This window comes from Ranitomeya imitator, chromosome 5 (assembly GCF_032444005.1).
Source record: "Ranitomeya imitator isolate aRanImi1 chromosome 5, aRanImi1.pri, whole genome shotgun sequence".
Taxonomy (NCBI): Eukaryota; Metazoa; Chordata; class Amphibia; order Anura; family Dendrobatidae; genus Ranitomeya; species Ranitomeya imitator.
The window spans coordinates 574,872,743-574,892,192 of record NC_091286.1 but is presented as its reverse complement, the minus strand read 5'-3'; the positions used below and the strand labels follow the sequence as shown (position 1 = coordinate 574,892,192).

At 48.0% G+C, this 19,450-nt stretch overlaps 1 protein-coding gene across 2 annotated transcripts in view; it reads left to right on the top strand.

Moving 5' to 3' along the window:
* The window catches only part of PIK3CB (phosphatidylinositol-4,5-bisphosphate 3-kinase catalytic subunit beta), a 256,475-nt gene extending 253,685 nt beyond the window's left edge, over positions 1-2,790 (top strand). The window contains exon 24 of one of the 2 annotated variants that reach the window (XR_011312507.1): positions 293-430. Coding sequence is in view for 1 of the 2 variants with exons in the window: in XM_069727815.1 (XP_069583916.1) it covers positions 293-430 (138 nt within the window). In the remaining variant the exon portion in view is untranslated. Of the gene's footprint in view, positions 1-292 lie in introns of both variants that reach the window. The other variant, XM_069727815.1, reaches the window with a different exon arrangement.
* Positions 2,791-19,450: the final 16,660 nt, after the last annotated feature.

Sequence of the window (19,450 nt, the reverse complement as noted above, 5' to 3'; positions counted from 1 at the left end):
ATAAACCCTTCAGCAGAAAACTTTGTGAAAACCAAAATTTGTGTAAATCTTAAAACTGTTGGCCATGACTGTATATCCAGCAATGTGAAGGTTAATAGAGACCCTGTAAGAGCCAAACTGTGCAAAATGTTTAATGAAATCCAACTGCAAAAATAATTTGTAGCCCAAAATATAAGCATTCAAGTAACAATACAATGTTTCTCCCCAAAGGTGCACATAAGCTTTAAGTCCCATAACTCCTGTAGTCCCTTACATATTTTGTTACTGAGATGTTCTCACTTTCCACCATCAGGACTGCTTGGCCCTGGGAAAGACAGAAGAAGAAGCACTTAAGCAGTTTAGACAGAAGTTTGATGAAGCTCTAAAGGAGAGTTGGTCAACCAAAGTCAACTGGATGGCCCACACCGTGCGGAAGGATTACAAGTCCTAGCGGCAGGCTGATGGCTCCACGTTTGTATCCTGGTTGTGCTATGGGACGGATGGCCATCAGCTTCCATAGTGGAACGGTGCCTGAATGTGCGATGTGAACACTGGATGTGGTCGCTCACCCTAATCCAGGGAAACTACTGAACAAGGACTGAATGTGAGACATTACTGCCAATTACTGTACAGCAGAGATCGGCGCGGCCACTTCTGATGGACATAAAAGGGATCTGACAAGGACTGCTGGATGAGGAGTGGAGGCAGAGGGTCTCCTTGGACCTCCGCGAGGCTATGGATTTGCACACTTTCAGTTTTGATGGCTTACTTGAGACCTTTGTTTGATAATCTATTTTTTTAATCGACTTGTGTTTTTTTTAATAAGATTGTGTCGCCCATGTGGCTCAGCCCTTACCAATATTCTCCGATTATTTGACGTCTTCCTGAGTCCAGGTAACTGTGTCAGCTGAGCACTGCCGTGTCTTCGCTAAATGGGGATTTTAGTGTCATTCCTGTCCAGGGAACAGTTTGGGGGATCCAGTTTCCATTACATTTATATATTTTTTTTAGCAGACTGATCACTACAGATAATTATAGCCCAGTTGCTGTCCTGCCTTATAGTTCCATGGGTATACACCTCACCAGTAGGGGGCAGGCTTTACCAGCCAGTGTTAACTCTTCCGTGGCTGCTTTACCTCACCTGGTGAACCAGTGATAACTTTGTGACTACTTGAATGAGGGAAAACCAGAACTGCTTTACCAAAGCACTTACTCCCCGGGGTGGTACCAGTCTTTATATTGCTGAGAACGTCATTGTAAAGCCGCTTCATATGACGCTATGAACTCCATACATGCAGGGCTACATTTCCGCACATCTCATCTCTAAAGTTTAGATTTTGCAGCACTAGCTTCCACATTGCTGCAATGCTGCCATAAACCAAGGTACAGCATTGCTTTGCTGCAGTGCTGCGCTGTCTTATCGCTCCTCCAGGATATCCCTGTGACTTCACATTTCTGCTTAGTTCCCAACCTTCCTAAATGAGTCTAGCCTCATGGCGTGATTCCTCTGCAAGGATGGAAGGCGAAGACCAACAGGCAATACTTGATATGAATATGCGATGTAAGAGACTTATAGTGTTTGTCCTTTCAATTATTATTTCATAAATCAGCAGGAGACCTGAAAATAACCAACTTTTATAATATTTATAATTGGAGAAATCTGCTTCTTTATCCTTCTAGATTGATGGGTCACTCTCAGTTCATGGGTGGAATCTCCATGGAATGTTGTAAGCACCAACTGTCATTTCCTATGTCAGTAATGTCTATTTTATAGGGAATCTGTCAGCAGGATTTTGCTACTTCATCTGAGAGCAGCGTAATGAACAGAAAGAGACCCTGATTCCAGTGATGTATCACTTAGGCTCTTTAGGCCTTCAGCAACATGATGGCTTAAAGCTATAAAGATAATGGCAGGGAAGACCCTGGTGGACCTATCTAGACTTGCACAACATTGATCTTCCTCCAAATCATTCAGCGAGTCGCCATGGTTGGAGATCCCACAGAAGACAGTTAAAAAATTTTTTTTAAATCACATAATTTACTGGGTGCAACAGCTCAGAGTTTTTAGATGTAGCAGTGCTCAGAAAGCCGCCCCTGTCCACACCCCTGGTTAGCAGCTTTCTATGTACATTGAATATTGACAGTAAAATGCTAATCAGTGCTGGGGTGTGGTTGGAACAAGATGCACGAGAGATATAGTCCTGTAATGATGATCTCCTGATGATAAAAGTCATTGCATTGAAACTGCAGTACCCAGCCTAATAAGTGACACATCACTGAAATGTGTCTCGGCTAGTACATCATCCTGCGACGGTTACCCTAAGTCATATCTGCTGCCAATTGTATTTGTATTATACCTATGTGACTCCAGACTGAATACAATGTGACTGACTGCTAGTTACATTCACATAAGGCAGAATATAATTGAAACATTTTATTTATTCCAACTTTTTTTTTTTTATTTTTAAGGAGAAGAGACTATTTTATTGTGATTTGACGGTTGTCACATGACTCTGATATTTATTGAACGCCCGGGCGTTCCGGCTTGGCTGTGATTTCCCAGGCAATAGAATATTGTATTTTGTACAGAATTCCTACCTGGCGACGGCCTCATTCATAGCGCGCAGCTCCCCGGAGGCTCCGCGCCCGCCGCCTGCTTCTGTTGCACACGTCTTACACTGGAAAACAAGTTTGTGTACATAGGATGGAAGAATCCACTGTTTTGCTGAGAATGTATCCGCGTTGATTTGACACTGTAAACAGGACAAGAATCTGATTCAGATGCTGAATAAACGTAACCGATGTTCTGGACGCCGCGGCTCATTTGTCATTTGTCTTACTTTCTTTTTTTTCGCTATTAATCAAATTGTTTATGGGATGGATTTTCTCTATCAGGGCATGTACACACGATGTGTTATAGACGTCAGCGTACCCTGCAATTTTTATTTAATTCAATATTTCATGTAGTGGAAACTGCCAGAAGAATGGACCGGTCACTTCTTTTAGCAGCCTTGCAGTTTTTGAAGCCTGAAGTGGTGAAAAGAAAAATGACAAAAGACTGAACATTACATGTACAACAAGTCGCCTTTGCATTTCTGTGCATGCGTCCCTTTTTTTTTTTTTTTTTGGAGCTTTAGCACTTTTTCAGGGGGTTACAGCCATAACCCACCTGAAAAAGACTTCTTGTGCACATATCCTTTGAGCGGCCTGCACATTATATATATATATATATATATATATATATATATATATATATATATATATATATACCGTATTTTTCGGACTATAAGACGCACTGGACTATAAGGCGCGCCCAGGTTTTAGAGGTGGAAAATAGGGAAAAAAATATTTGAAGCAAAAAAATGTGGTAAATTATTTAATAACATACTATTATATATAACAACACCACATATAATAGTATGTTATTATGTTGGAAGCTGCGGGACCAGTGTGGTGTCTGTACAGTACTATATGAAGATGCTGGAGGGTGAGTATAAGAATGGGGGCACAGGGCTTATATTTAAAGCACCACTCCAGCACTGCAAAATAACACTGGAGTGCTGCTTTAAAATCCAATGGGAGAACTATAACTCCCAGCATGTCCTGCAGATCCTATGACATGCTGGGAGTTATAGTTCACTAAAGAAGTGGCAGAGTGCTTTATTGTGTTTTGGAAAGACTAACCTCTTAATTGCGGCAGCCAGCCACACTGTGGTGAGGTAAAAGCATCCCATGACTGCACACAGAGCCCTCCCTCTTGTTGCCTTTCCACAGCACAGGTAATGGAAGCCAGCAGATTCTAGTGTTGGAGTCTGAAGGATCTGTGATGATGTCAAGAAGAGGGAGGGCTCTGTGCTGCCATGTGATGCTCCAGCCCGCCCACTTCTGACATCATCACAGGTCCTCCTTGTGCACACTGCACAACACTCAGCTCCAGCCCAGGAAGGTACAGCGATCTCCTCTCCCCCGGACCCTGCTGCTGCTGCCTCCTCCTGCCCCGGACACACAGATCTCCCCAGCTGCTGCAGGAATCAGCGCTGGGGAAGCCATGTGTGTCCCTGCTTAAGTGCAGTATTCATTTGCCTCTCCAGGCTCACCACTCAGCTGATAGGTGGGCGGGGAGTAGCTAATGAATATTCACTGCACTTAATCATCGGGACCGCATGGTTTCCCCAGCACTGATTCTGGGCAGCAGGGACATCCTGAAGTGGGATAACAGTGCGATCCCACTCACTGCTGCCCCCCTCCCCACATGCTACATCCGTACCATAAGATGCACCCACACTTTCCTCCCAAATTTGGAGGAAAAAAAGTGCGTCTTATGGTCAGAAAAATACAGTATATATTATTATAAATTACATATTGTAGCATGGCTAAAGGGTTTGTAGTCGATGGGAGGTATGTGCCACATAAGTGCCTGGTTGCTGTAATGTAGCCCGGAGTATTCCTTTCTTGCACATAATCTTGTATATGTGTTTCAGGACCTGTGGTAATGTCAGACCACATGGCTAATCATGTGATGGGTTACTGGGTGGGGTTAGCTCTTTATAAGACTGGCTAATCCTTTACACAGCAGAGATGTGTGGAGGTGAAACCCTCCTGAGTGTGTTACGGCTTCAGGACTGAGCCGGATGAACTGGACACTTGTTTTTCTTTGCCTGAACCAAAGGCCCATTTTGCTTTCTGTTATTTGCCACATGGTTTATGAAGCAATAAACCCAGTGAACTTTAAAGGAACACGTCTCCTGAGTGTCAGCCGTCGCAGCTGAGTGAGTGAAATCCTTACAATTGGTGGAGAATGCGGGCAGCGTTCCCAGCGGAGACGTGAGTTTATTTTTGAATGTCCTGGGTCAAGGCTGTTGCAAGCCAGCAAGCATTGCCGGAGAAAATGGAGGACCTGCTGAAACACTTGGTCCAGATGCAGTCACAGCAGGAGAAAAGGCAGAGCCAGCAGGAGCAAAGGCAGCAAGAGGCCAACAGGCTGTTGATGCAGCAGATACAACAGAGCCAGCAGGAGCAACGGCAGCAGATGCAGCAAAACCAGCAGGAGCAACGGCAGCAGATGCAGCAGAGCCAGCAGGAGCATCAGCAGCAGATGCAGCTTCTGGCAACCGCCATCCAGGGCAAGGCGAGCGCCCCAACCCCAGGTTTGGCGGATGACACCCACGTCCGGAAGACGGTAAGACGCGCATTGCAGAAAATGACTCCCGGGGATGATGTTGAGGCCTTCCTGACGGTGTTTGAGAGGGTCGCTGAGAGGGAAAAACTTCCGCCAGAGCAGTGGGCAGAGGTACTTGCGCCATACCTGACGGGAGAACCCCAGAAGGCGTACTATGATTTGACCTTGCAGGATGCCAAAGAGTATCACAAATTGAAAGCCGAGATTCTCGCACGTTTGGGGGTGACACTGACTGTCAGGGCACAGCGAGTTCACTCCTGGGGCTATCACCGGGACAAACCACCTCGTTCCCAAATGTTTGATCTGTTGCACCTGGTCCAGAAATGGCTGCAGCCAGAATCCTCTGCGCCTGCACAGATGGTAGAACGGGTGATGATGGATCGGTTTGTCCATTCCCTCCCGAGGCCTATACAGTCTTGGGTTGCCCAGAGTGATCCCCAGAATGCCGACGAGCTGATCGGACTGGTTGAGAGATACCAAGGGTTGGAAGGCTCCTTCGGGAGGCAGCCCATGCCGTACTGGGGGGCCCAGAAGGCAGCTGAGTCCCAAAAAGGGGTGGTGCGTCCAAGGTCACAAAGGGCGGGGGAGGTGGTGCCCAAGGTCCCCACGGGTGATATTATTTGTTGGAGGTGCCACAAGCCAGGACATATAGCTGCCCGTTGTTCCCAAACCACTGAGCAGATGGACTGCAGCATGGGACGCCGTTGTTCATACTATGCGTATCCAGCCTGTAGTGTGAACTCTCCATCCAACGAGGGACCTCAAGTGTGTCCCGTAAAGGTGAACGGTCGAGCAGTAACGGCACTATTAGACTCGGGGAGCCTAGTGACCCTGGTGAGGGCCACTTTTCCTCTCCACCTGCTCCCAGGAAAGAAGGTCGGAGTGCGGTGCATACATGGTGATGCAAAGGACTACCCTATGGCCAGGGTGGACATTGAAACGGCATGTGGCACTGAGTCCCACATAGTCGGCGTGTTTCAGGACTTGTTGCACCCTATAATTATTGGCCGGGATTTCTGTTTGTTTTGGGATTTGTGGGGAAATGGTTCTGAGCTGCCTGGCAGGGAACCAGTGAACCCTGGAAGGGTATCGCCACACCCAGAGGCAGACAGTTTTCCTTTTTGTGTTCTGGTTGGGGATGAGGAGGAAGTATCCCCTACATCTGACATTCTGGATTTAGAAGTTACCGGTGAAAATTTTGGGACTGCCCAACATAGGGACCCCACTCTGAGGGAAGCCTTTAATAATGTCACAGTTATTGACGGGGTGGTACAGGAGCCGGGGGCAGACACAAGATTTCCCCATTTTCTGTTGAGGGGGGAGTTGTTGTACCGTGTCACGAAAATACGGGAGGAGTTGGTAGAGCAGTTGATAGTGCCGGGTCCGTATAGACGGAAAGTGTTGGACATGGCCCATTCACACATCTTGGGTGGACACCTGGGGGTGGAAAAAACGCAGGAACGGGTTGTGCAGAGGTTCTATTGACCTGGGTGTCACCGGGAAATAGTGAACTATTGCAGGTCCTGCCCTACATGTCAGCTAACTGCTCCTACTCCTCATTTCCGGAACCCCCTTGTGCCACTGCCCATTATTGAGGTACCGTTCGAGAGAATTGCCATGGACTTGGTCGGTCCCTTAGTCAAATCAGCTCGGGGCCATCAGTATATATTAGTCATCCTGGACTATGCCACACGCTATCCTGAGGCAATTCCCTTGAGAAATTCTTCCTCAAAAAGCATAGCCCGCGAGTTGGTCCATGTCTTTTCCCGGACAGGTCTGCCAAAGGAGATCCTGACTGACCAGGGTACACCTTTCATGAGCAAGGTGATGAGGGAGTTATGCAAAGCCCTGAAGATCTCCCAGTTGAGGACCTCGGTGTACCATCCCCAGTCAGATGGCCTTGTTGAGAGGTTTAACAAGACACTAAAGAGCATGCTGAGAAAAGCTATAGAGAAAGACGGTAGAGACTGGGATTGTCTCTTACCCTATCTGATGTTTTCCATTCGTGAAGTTCCACAGGCCTCCACAGGGTTCTCACCGTTTGAGCTTCTGTATGGCCGACATCCACGAGCACTCCTGGATATAGCCAAGGAAACCTGGGAGGCCGAAGTCACACCCCACAGAAGCGTCATTGAGCATGTGGCCCTGATGCAGCAGAGGATTGCAAAGGTGATGCCTATCGTGAAAGAACACCTTCTCCAAGCACAAGAAGCTCAAGCCAGGGTCTACAACCGGTCTGCAAGAGTGAGGCAGTTCAATCCGGGAGACCGAGTTCTTGTGTTGGTTTCAACGGTGGAAAGCAAGTTCTTGGCCAAATGGCAAGGGCCATATGAGGTTGTCGAGAAACTTGGGGAGGTAAATTATAAAATTCACCAACCAGGAAGACGGAAACCATTCCAAGTTTACCATGTCAACCTCATCAAGCCATGGCAAGATAGAGAGCCGACAGCAACTCCGTCATTGTTAAGCAACCCAGAAGGTGAGGTTGGAGCGGTTACTATAGCAGAGACGCTATCAAAGACCCAGAAACAGCAGTGCCGGGAGTTACTCCAGAAAAACAGGGACCTGTTTTCAGAATTGCCAGGATACACGAAGGTCATAGAGCACGAGGTCCTAACAGAGCCACATGTGCGGGTGAATGTGAAACCTTATCGTATTCCTGAGGCTCGTCGAGAAGTTATCTCCAAGGAAGTGGAGCGTATGTTGAGGCTTGGGGTCATTGAGGAATCCAAGAGCGGTTGGTCGAGCCCAATTGTCCTGGTCCCAAAACCTGATGGAGAGTGGAGGTTTTGCAACGACTATCGGAAGTTGAATGAAGTCTCCAAGTTCGACGCTTATCCCATGCCCCGTATTGATGAGCTCATCGAAAGGCTTGGGCACGCCAGATATATATCCACCTTGGATTTGACAAAGGGGTATTGGCAGATCCCCATGGCACAGGAAGCCAAGGAGAAGACGGCCTTTTCGACACCTGATGGATGCTTCCAATATGCCCGGATGCCGTTTGGCCTACAGGGAGCTCCGGCGACCTTCCAGAGGGCTATGGATAGAGTCCTTGCACCCCATAAGGCCTACGCTGCTGCGTACCTAGATGATATCGTCATCTTTAGCCCGGACTGGGAGAGTCATCTGGAGAAAGTCCAAGCGGTGTTGGATGCTATAAGAGAGGCCGGATTTACTATAAACCCGAAGAAGTGCGCCTTGGGTAAAGAAGAAGCTAAGTACCTTGGATACATAGTGGGTCATGGAGAAATAAAACCCCAAATCAATAAAGTGGAGGCAATCCAAACATGGCCAAAACCAGTTTCCAAGAAACAAGTTAAAGCCTTCCTGGGAATCGTGGGATATTACAGGAGGTTCATCCCAAACTTCGCCACGATGGCTGCGCCTCTGACTGACCTGCTAAAAGGGACAAAATCAGTAATGGTTAAGTGGTCCGAAGAAACAGAGTCAGCCTTCCAAGAAATGAAAAACGCTTTGTGTAAGCAACCCGTTCTGATGGCCCCAAACTTCAAGAAAGAGTTTATTCTTCAGACAGATGCCTCAGATGTTGGGGTGGGAGCAGTCCTTTCCCAAGAACTACATGGGGAGGAGCATCCTGTTCTCTATCTGAGTAGGAAGCTGTCCTCATCTGAAAAGAACTACTCAGTCGTTGAGAAGGAGTGCTTGGCCATAAAATGGGCAGTGGACACATTGCGGTACTATCTGCTGGGACGTAAATTTAGACTGGTATCTGACCATGCCCCTCTTAGGTGGATGAGAGAAACGAAAGGAAGAAATGCTAGAGTCACCCGTTGGTTCTTAGCCCTGCAGGACTTCAGTTTCCATGTGGAACATAGGGCCGGAAAGCTGCACGGTAATGCGGATGCCCTATCGAGAATCCCTTGTTTAGTGGGGGAAAGTGCCAAGCCCCACGGCTTTAGGCAGAGGGGGGAGGTATGTAGCATGGCTAAAGGGTTTGTAGTCGATGGGAGGTATGTGCCACATAAGTGCCTGGTTGCTGTAATGTAGCCCGGAGTATTCCTTTCTTGCACATAATCTTGTATATGTGTTTCAGGACCTGTGGTAATGTCAGACCACATGGCTAATCATGTGATGGGTTACTGGGTGGGGTTAGCTCTATATAAGACTGGCTAATCCTTTACACAGCAGAGATGTGTGGAGGTGAAACCCTCCTGAGTGTGTTACGGCTTCAGGACTGAGCCGGATGAACTGGACACTTGTTTTTCTTTGCCTGAACCAAAGGCCCATTTTGCTTTCTGTTATTTGCCACATGGTTTATGAAGCAATAAACCCAGTGAACTTTAAAGGAACACGTCTCCTGAGTGTCAGCCGTCGCAGCTGAGTGAGTGAAATCCTTACAATATATACATATACTTTTTATATACGGTATATATATATAATATTAGTTATTTTACGACTCAGGAAACTTCCCAGAAACTTCCAAATTTTAGATGAGTTTTGAGTTCTTAAGAAGGATTTGGAGAGCTTCCACCCAGTTTCTTCTCCAAAAACACTTAATAAAACTCTGTGTGAACATACCCTGGTCAATCATTGTGCTGGGCTATTTCTTCTGGTAAAATGGCAAATATATATGGATTACTTGCGTGTTTTTTTTCCCATTTCTGCAGAGGATGTACACTAAAAATACATGCTTTTTATCTGCAGAATTTCTGCATCTAATTCTATGAGGACAATAAACACACAACTCTGCGTCCCTCCAGAAGAAATTCACCTGCTGCGGATTTTCAGAACGCACTGCAGGTCCGTTTTCACAGCACATCGGGCAGGAGATTTCTATAAATCCCATTCACTTTGCTGGAAGTGTAAGACGCTGCATTTTTTCCCCAGTAAGAAAACACGGCATCAGAAAGTCATTGTGGGAACTTGCCTAAAGTAGATTGTGCGGGAAAATGTAATTTTTGTCACCACATTCCAAGACCCATACCATTATTATCTTGTAGGGCTGTGGGGATTTTGGTGTAAGAATGTATGTATAAGACATCTTGGGTTTGTTCAGAGCTTGGAAAACACTGCGTCAAAGTGCGGAGCAAGTCAGTGGAAGAACCCGAGGATCCAGCTGAAAGAACGGTCAAAATGCTTTATTCGCAATAATCGGGCTCTGCACCTACCATAATACTAACCCTCACTGAGCGCTAAAGCTGGCATGTCACTGAAAGCAGACAATGAGAATAACAGGTTCAATGCAGAGACTGGTAACAGTATGGCAAATTATCCAAAACACATATACATATCTAAAAATATAGAAAAGTGCATACATCCTATAAACCAAATAATCTTATTTCTTAGGTTCATTAGGATTCTTAGTAATCATAGTGATCTAGTAAACTGTGTGCCACGAACAGGGAGTTGGCATGCAGAGTGTCACACTTTCTGCAAGTGACGATCTCACACTTGGGGCACATTGTCTTGGACCGTCCGGGCTGGCGGCAGCAGGTTTCTTCATGGGAGACCTTTGGCTCTTTGGGTCCAGCTCTTCTCATTGGCTTCTTCTTGTTGTCTTCGGATACATGTTTCTTCACTCTGAAAGAAAGGTTGGTTGGAGTTTTCTTATAGTTTTACTCACAGCATGAAATACTTTTCAGAGAATCTTTTATTGTGACTGTACCCTGTACTTGTCCCTTAAAAAATCCTCAAAACATTACTTTTCTCCTGCCAGACAGATAAAAGGTTAATAGGGATTATGGCCCTGATTTGTCAAGACTGGCCTTCTGTAAGCCACGCTGGATGCAGCTGATTCATTACCAGGCATGCTCCTTCTCATGAATTTGGTGCATCATTTCACTTCTGTCCGGGATTGGAGTACATTCCTGTCTTAGGCTATGTGAACACATTGCGGATTTTGCTGCGGATCTGCAGCAGCTTTTCATGCGTTTACAGTACAGTATAAACCTATGGAAACCGCAATCCGCAGTGCCCATGCTGCGGAAAAAAAATGCGTGGAAACACTGCGGGTTACATTCCGCAGCATGTCAATTCTTTGTGCGGATTCTGCAGCGGTTTATACCTGCTCCATAATAGGAATCCGCAGGTGTAAAACCGCAGTGGAATCCGCACAAAAACCGCATAAAAACCTCGGTAAATCCGCAGGTAAAACGCAGTGCCTTTTACCTGCGGATATCTAAAATCTGCAGAGCTCCTTTCTACGGGTGCACATACCCTTAATGTATGGGTGTGCTCGACCATGGACCTTCTTGGCCGAGCTTCCACTCACTTCAAAAAGTGGTTGGAGTTGGCCAGGACCGGTGTAAACGAGCCAAAAGCACAACACTTTTACAATATTTCAAGTTGTTTTATGCCAACAACTTGACCCATAGAAATCGTTATGGCAACATGAAACGGCTGTCGTCCACTCCTCTCCCGCATTCCGCGTGTATGTCCCGGAACTTGAATTAAAGGACTTTTATTTTTAGGATACAGTGAGTGTCGCTATTCTTTGCCTTCATTTAGTTATTTTCCCGGACTTTAGCAGAGCACCATCGGAAATCCTTTTGCACTGATCAGGCTCACATTGGAAGGATAGCAATTAACAGTGTATGGTTGTCCGGTGCCGTAAAGCTTAACTTTAACGTTTAATCCATTTACCAAAAAGTTGTTGAAAAAAAAAGCCAAAACATGATTTTTGTATGAAAAGCTAAAGAAGTCCAAACGGCGCTTTAGGCAGATTAGGGTGTGCACATATAGTATAAGGTGAGACCGGTGTTCAGATGAGGTCCCTAGTAGATAGTCGCATAACTATCCTGGATATCCTGCACTCCAGTACCTAAAATGCTATTATAATGCTAGGTCATGAAACCTTATGTTGTGCTGCACCTGCTGTGCACCTCCAGCGAGGTGATATTGGTAAGTGGCATAACGCTCTTCTAGTTCAGTATGTTACGCTCAATGAATGCCAAGGCCAAAAGATGGCTACGCGACTGTAACGTCTTCCACCAGTGGTGGCTTTGAGTGCACAATTTTGTTTCATCCTAAGAGTCTCAGCCTCTCAGGTATCGTTTTGATGGATTACTTAGCTAGCAGAGGGCTAAACACCCAATAATGTGATGAATCATTCCAGGACTATGAGAGAACCACAGAGGAGCATGTAAGGGGCTCCAGCCTTAGCTGTAGTGCGTGAGATCTTCTTCAGGTAGAGGATACCAGCCGACCCGCACATCATTAGGCCGGGGCGAGGTATCACACAAAAGAAACCCTCAGAAAAGTCGTGTGGCCAAAATATGGGCGTTTTGCTTGTTCTCCAGCAACGGGCGCAGTTGCATCTGCCCAACATTCTCGGGATTTGCAGCACTTCCCCGTCCTTTACAGCACGCCTTACGCATTTTGAAATTACCAGGTCTCTGGAAACCAAGTTTCCTTAATTAATTGAAAATAAAAAGTTTAAATTAACTCCTTTACCCCAAAGGGTGGTTTGCACGTTATGGACTGGGCCAATTTTTACAATTCTGACCACTGTCCCTTTATGAGGTTATAACTCTGGAACGCTTCAACGGATCCCGGTGATTCTGACATTGTTTACTCTTGACATATTGTACTTCATGATAGTGGTAAAATTTCTTTGATATGACTTGCATTTATTTGTGAAAAAATGGAAATTTGGCAAAAAGTTTCGCAATTTTCCAACTTTTAATTTTCATGCCCTTAAATCACACAGATACAGTACAGACCAAAAGTTTGGACACATCCTATTTAAAGGGAACCTGTCACCCCGAAAATCGCAGGTGAGGTAAGCCCACCGGCATCAGGGGCTTATCTACAGCATTCTGTAATGCTGTAGATAAGCCCCCGATGTTACCTGAAAAAGGAGAAAAAGACGTTATATTATACTCACCCAGGGGCGGTCCCGCTGCTGGTCAGCTCAGATGGGCGTCTCCTGTCGGCTGCGGCGCCTCCTATCTTCTTTCCATGACGTCCTCTTCTGATCTTCAGCCACAGCTCCGGCGCAGGCGTACTTTGCTCTGCCCTGTTGAGGGCAGACAAAGTACTGCAGTGCGCAGGCGCCGGGCCTCTGACCTTTCCGGCGCCTGCGCACTGCAGTACTATCCTCTGCCCTCAAGAGGGCAGAGCAAAGTACGCCTGCGCCGGAGCCATGGCTGAAGATCAGAAGAGGACGTCATGGAATGAAGATAGGAGGCGCCGCAGCCGACCGGAGACGCCCATCTGACCTGACCAGCAGCGGGACCGCCCCTGGGTGAGTATAATCTAAAGTCTTTTTCTCCTTCTTCAGGTAACATCGGGGGCTTATCTACAGCATTACAGAATGCTGCAGATAAGCCCCTGATGCCGGTGGGCTTACCTCACCCGCGATTTTCGGGGTGACAGGTTCCCTTTAAAGAATTATATACTTAACAAAAAAGTGTGAAACAACTGAAATTATGTCTTATATTCTAGGTTCTTCAAAGTAGCCACCTTTTGCTTTGATAACTGCTTTGCACACTCTTGGCATTCTCTTGATGAGCTTCAAGAGGTAGTCACCGGGAATGGTTTTCACTTCACAGGTGTGCCCTGTCAGGTTTAATAAGTGGGATTTCTTGCCTTATAAATGGGGTTGGGACCATCAGTTGTGTTGTGCAAAAGTCTGGTGGATGCACAGATAATAGTCCTACTGAATAGACTGTTAGAATTTGTATTATGGCAAGAAAAGTAGCTAAGTAAAGAAAAACGAGTGGCCATCATTACTTTAAGAAATGAAGGTCAGTCAGTCTGAGAAGGAGAGCCGTTTTGGAATGCAGACTTTGATGGAATGGTCTGCGGGTGTCATGTTGCGTTTGCAGAGCCACTGATGTGCCTAAACAGTAGAAACCCCCCACAATTGACATTTTGGAAATTAGACCCCCCAAGGATCTTATCTATATGTGTTGTGAGAACTTTAAACCCCCAAGTGTTTCACTAAAGTTTATAACGCAGAGCCGTGAAAATAAAAAAATATTTTTTCGCTCAAAAATGAATTTTTAGCCCCAAAATTTTTATTTTCACAAGGGTAACAGGAGAAATTGGACCACAAAAGTTGTCCAATTTGTCCTGAGTATGCCGATACCCTATACGTGGGAGTAAACCCCTGTTTGGGCGCACGGCAGAGCTCAGAAGTGAAGGAGCGCCGTTTGACTTTTTCAACGCAGAATTGGCTGGAATTGAGATTGGACGCCATGTCACATTCGGAGAGCTCCTGATGTGCCTAACAGTGGAAACTCCCCAATTTAGACTCCAACCCTAACCGCAACACACCCCTAACCGTAATCCTAACCACACCCCTAACCCGAACACACCCCTAATCACAATCCTAAGCCCAACACACTCCTAAACCCAACCATAACCCTAACCACACCCCTAACTGACACCTCCCTAATTCCATCCGTAAATGTAATCCCAACCCTAGCCCTAATCCAAACCATAATTTTAGCCCCGTCCCTACCAAGATGGCTATGGCATTACAGTGACTGGCAGGCAATCCCCGCATATTTATTGGCTGTGTAACAGGCACCAAACGTGGGACGGGGATTCGAGCATTAAATCTCCGAGCACTGGCCAATGCTCGATGAGTGCCGAGCACACCCAGATACTCGAATGGTAGCTGAGTATCACCGAGCACTTTCGCTCATCACTCATTTCTGCGATTTCCGTGCCATACAACACATGTTGTCGTGTAACCTTAGTCTTAGAAATGCAAAGACCGACACCTTATGATTTCAGAGTGCCTAGTTTGGAGCATTTTTCTTCAGGAGCTGTTTCAAAACAATGATATGCAGTTTTCTCCCACTAGCTGGGAAAAGAGATGAACAGAACAAATCTTTTGATGTGTGTAAGTAATTTTTCAGGCTTTTTTTTTGCACGGTTCCACCCCTAAAAATTCTCCAAGAAATTGTTGCATATGTACACTAAGTGTATAGAGCAGGGATACGCATGCATCCTTCCTCCATCCCAGAGTAGGGAGCCACTCAACCACCAAGAGCCACTACCTGCTGTAATTAAAGAAGAACACCCTATACCTCTTCTATAAAGGGATTCAATCTATACTCCGCGTCATCCAAGCCCATATTAACAGTTAAATGTAACTTTCAGATATGGAAATAATACTTGTGTTTCTTCAATGATCCGCAGATTGCAGTAATGGAAGACACTTTCTTGCGGAGGATCCACTCCTTCTTTCTGGCATTCCTGTCCAAGGATGTGTTCGTCTCCTTGTCCTTCTCTAGATGCTTCTTGTTATGATTGCTCATGTCCAGTGCAGCAAGTAAATATAAGATGATAATCAAAAACCTGCATCAGCAGAAATAAGGATTTATTCAGTGTAGGTGCAATAAGGGAATAAGGGAAAAAAAAATATGACAGTGTCTCCACATTGCTAATACAACAGTCATGTGCGCCCTCAATTATGGTACAATATCTCTTGTCTCTTGTACCATCTACTGCAAATTATGAGAATATTACAATATACAAGTCATCAAGGGAGTCCAGAGACCATATAAAAGCACAAGGCTGCAAGTGGAGTCTAATTACAATGGTAACTTATGATAGCCTTTAAAATGCCTTAAAATGTGTATTTAGGGGACATTATTCATTATAAGGCTGCCGTCACACTAGCAGTATTTGGTCAGTATTTTACATCAGTATTTGTAAGCCAAAACCAGGAGTGGGTGATAAATACAGAAGTGGTGCATATGTTTCTATTATACTTTTCCTCTATTTGTTCCACTCCTGGTTTTGGCTTACAAATACTGATGTAAAATACTGACCAAATACAGCTAGTGCGACGGCAGCCTAATGCACACCTCATCTGCTGCAGAGCCTCTTTTCAAGCGGTAATAATTGAATATTTTGTCCGCTATGTGTTGATATGACACACTTATTCCTTTGAAAAAGGTGGTCTACAGCATGTCAGCTTTTGTTTCGCAGCTGAGACATTTAACCATATAATATCCACTTCAGGTGCTGGGAAGTCTCTTCTTAAAGGAAATATGTGATCAAGTTTTGCTCTGTAATCTACGAGTTGCACGATGTAGGGGCTGAGATCCTGATTCCAGGGATGTATCACTTGCTGGTCTGTATGCATTCATTCTCATACAATCATTTTTTTATCTGATACAGATATATCAGTTCTCAGAATGCTGAGCCCTGTAGAACCCCACCCACAACATTGACAAAAAGCTACCAGTCAGTAGAGGGGGCAGGGTTACACCCAGCGGTGGACAAGGAGGCACAGAGAGACTAGTCTTGTAGTGATAACCTACCCCTGATATAACACTGATTTTATAGAAACAGCAACACACAGTCTTATAAGTGACACATTGCTGCAATCAGGGTCTCAGCTCCTACATTATGGTGCTCTCAGATTACAAAGCAAACATCTGCTGCCAAATTCGCTGTAAAGGTAAACTAGCTTCCAACTCTGAAGATTTTTTTTGCAGAAATTTCTACAGTTGAAAATAAGTTAATCTAAGTTAACATGATGAGTATTTAGTGTGTTTTTGATGTTGAAGATTTTCTGCAGCATTTCTGCTGCTATTAGCTAAAGTGAACATGTCAGCACAATTTTGTAGTGTAAAGTAAAGACATGGCTGTAATGGGGCTGAAATACGGCTGAAATATAGATTACATTGATACTTTTAGTGGAGAAATCCTTTGTTTTTCTGTAATCAGCATCTCCTCCTGCCTGTATGTGATTCCCCAATGACTCTCCCTGCTCCGGTCTGTAATTCCCCAGCTCCCCTGCCTGTCTCTGGTCTGTGATTCCCCGACCCGTCCTCCTGCCTCTGGTCTGTGATTCCCTGGCCCCTCCTCCTGCTTCCAGTCTGTGATTTCCCGGCTCCTCCTCCTGGCTCCGCTGTGTGATTCCCCGATTCCCTGGCCCCTCCGATTCCCTGGCCCCTGCCTCCGGTCTGTGATTCCCCGACCCCTTTTCCTGCCTCCAGTCTGTGATTCCCTGGCCTCTCCTGCCTTCGGTCTTTGATTCCCCAGCCCCTCCGCCTGCCTCCAGTCTGTGATTCCCAGGCCCCTCCTCCTGCCTCCTGTCTGTGATTCCCCCGGTACCACCTCCTGCCTCCAGTCTGTGATTCCCCTGGCCCCTCCTCCTGCTTCCGGTCTGTGATTCCCCCAGTCCCTCCTCCTGCCTCCGGTCTGTGATTCCCCTGGCCCCTCCTCCTGCCTCCGATCTGTGATTTCCCCGGCCCCTCCTCCTGCCTCCAGTCTGTGATTCCCCCCGGTCCCTCCTCCTGCTTCCGGTCTGTGATTCCCTGGCCCCTCCTCCTGCCTCTGGTCTGTGATTCCCTGGCCCCTCCTCCTGCCTCCGGTCTGTGATTCCCATGCCCCTCCTCCTGCCTCCGATCTGTGATTCCCCGACCCCTCCTCCTGCCTCCGATCTGTAATTCCCCGGCCCCTCCTTCTGCCTCCGGTCTGTGATTCCCATGCCCCTCCTCCTGCCTCCGATCTGTAATTCCCCGGCCCCTCCTCCTGCCTCCGATCTGTAATTCCCCGGCCCCTCCTGCCTCCGGTCTGTGATTCCCTGGCCCCTCCTCCTGCCTCTGATCTGTAATTCCCCGGCCCCTCCTCCTGCCTCTGGTCTGTGATTCCCAGGCCCCTCCTCCTGCCTCCGGTCTGTGATTCCCATGCCCCTCCTCCTGCCTCCGATCTGTAATTCCCCGGCCCCTCCTCCTGCCTCCGATCTGTGATTCCCTGGCCCCTCCTCCTGCCTCTGATCTGTAATTCCCCGGCCCCTCCTCCTGCCTCCGGTCTGTGATTCCCTGGCCCCTCCTCCTGCCTCCGGTCTGTGATTCCCAGGCCCCTCCTCCTGCCTCTGGTCTGTGATTCCCAGGCCCCTCCTCCTGCCTCCGGTCTGTGATTCCCCCGGTTCCTCCTCCTGCCTCTGGTCTGTGATTCCCTGGCCCCTCCTCCTGCCTCTGGTCTGTGATTCCCAGGCCCCTCCTCCTGCCTCCGGTCTGTGATTCCCAGGCCCCTCCTCCTGCCTCCGGTCTGTGATTCCCAGGCCCCTCCTCCTGCCTCCGGTCTGTGATACCAAGGCCCCTCCTCCTGCCTCCGGTCTGTGATTCCCAGGCCCCTCCTCCTGCCTCCGATCTGTAATTCCCCGGCCCCTCCTCCTGCCTCCGGTCTGTGATTCCCAGGCCCCTCCTCCTGCCTCCGGTCTGTGATTCCCCCAGTCCCTCCTCCTGCCTCCGATCTGTGATTCCCCCGGTCCCTCCTCCTGCCTCCGATCTGTGATTCCCCCGGTCCCTCCTCCTGCCTCCGATCTGTGATTCCCCTGGTCCTTCCTCCTGCCTCCGGTCTGTGATTCCCAGGCCCCTCCTCCTGCCTCCTTTCTGTGATTTTCCCGGTCCCTCCTCCTGCCTCCGATCTGTGATTCCCCCGGTCCCTCCTCCTGCCTCTGGTCTGTGATTCCCCCGGTTCCTCCTCCTGCTTCCGGTCTGTGATTCCCAGGCCCCTCGTCCTGCCTCTGATCTGTGATCCCGTGGCCCCTCCTCCTGCCTCTGATCTGTGATCCCGTGGCCCCTCCTCCTGCCTCTTATCTGTGATCCCGTGGCCCCTCCTCCTGCCTCTGATCTGTGATCCCGTGGCCCCTCCTCCTGCCTCTGATCTGTGATCCCCGGGCCCTCCTCCTGCCTCCGGTCTGTGATTCCCCCGGTCCCTCCTCCTGCCTCCGGTCTGTGATCCCGTGGCCCCTCCTCCTGCCTCTTATTTGTGATCCCGTGGCCCCTCCTCCTGCCTCTTATCTGTGATCCTGTGGCCCCTCCTCCTGCCTCTGATCTGTGATCCCGTGGCCCCTCCTCCTGCCTCTGATCTGTGATCCCCGGGCCCTCCTCCTGCCTCCGATCTGTGATTCCCAGGCCCCTCCTCCTGCCTCTGATCTGTGATCCCGTGGCCCTCCTCCTGCCTCCGGTCTGTGATCCCCGGTCCCTCCTCCTGCCTCCGGTCTGTGATCCCCGGTCCCTCCTCCTGCCTCTGATCTGTGATTCCCCTGGTTCCTCCTCCTGCTTCCGGTCTGTGATTCCCCCGGTCCCTCCTCCTGCCTCCGATCTGTGATTCCCAGGCCCCTCCTCCTGCTTCCGGTCTGTGACTCCCCCGGTCCCTCCTCCTGCCTCCGGTCTGTGATTCCCCTGGTTCCTCCTCCTGCCTCCGATCTGTGATTCCCCTGGTTCCTCCTCCTGCTTCCGATCTGTGATTCCCCCGGTCCCTCCTCCTGCCTCCGATCTCTGATTCCCAGGCTCCTCCTCCTGCCTCCGGTCTGTGATTCCCCTGGTTCCTCCTCCTGCCTCCGATCTGTGA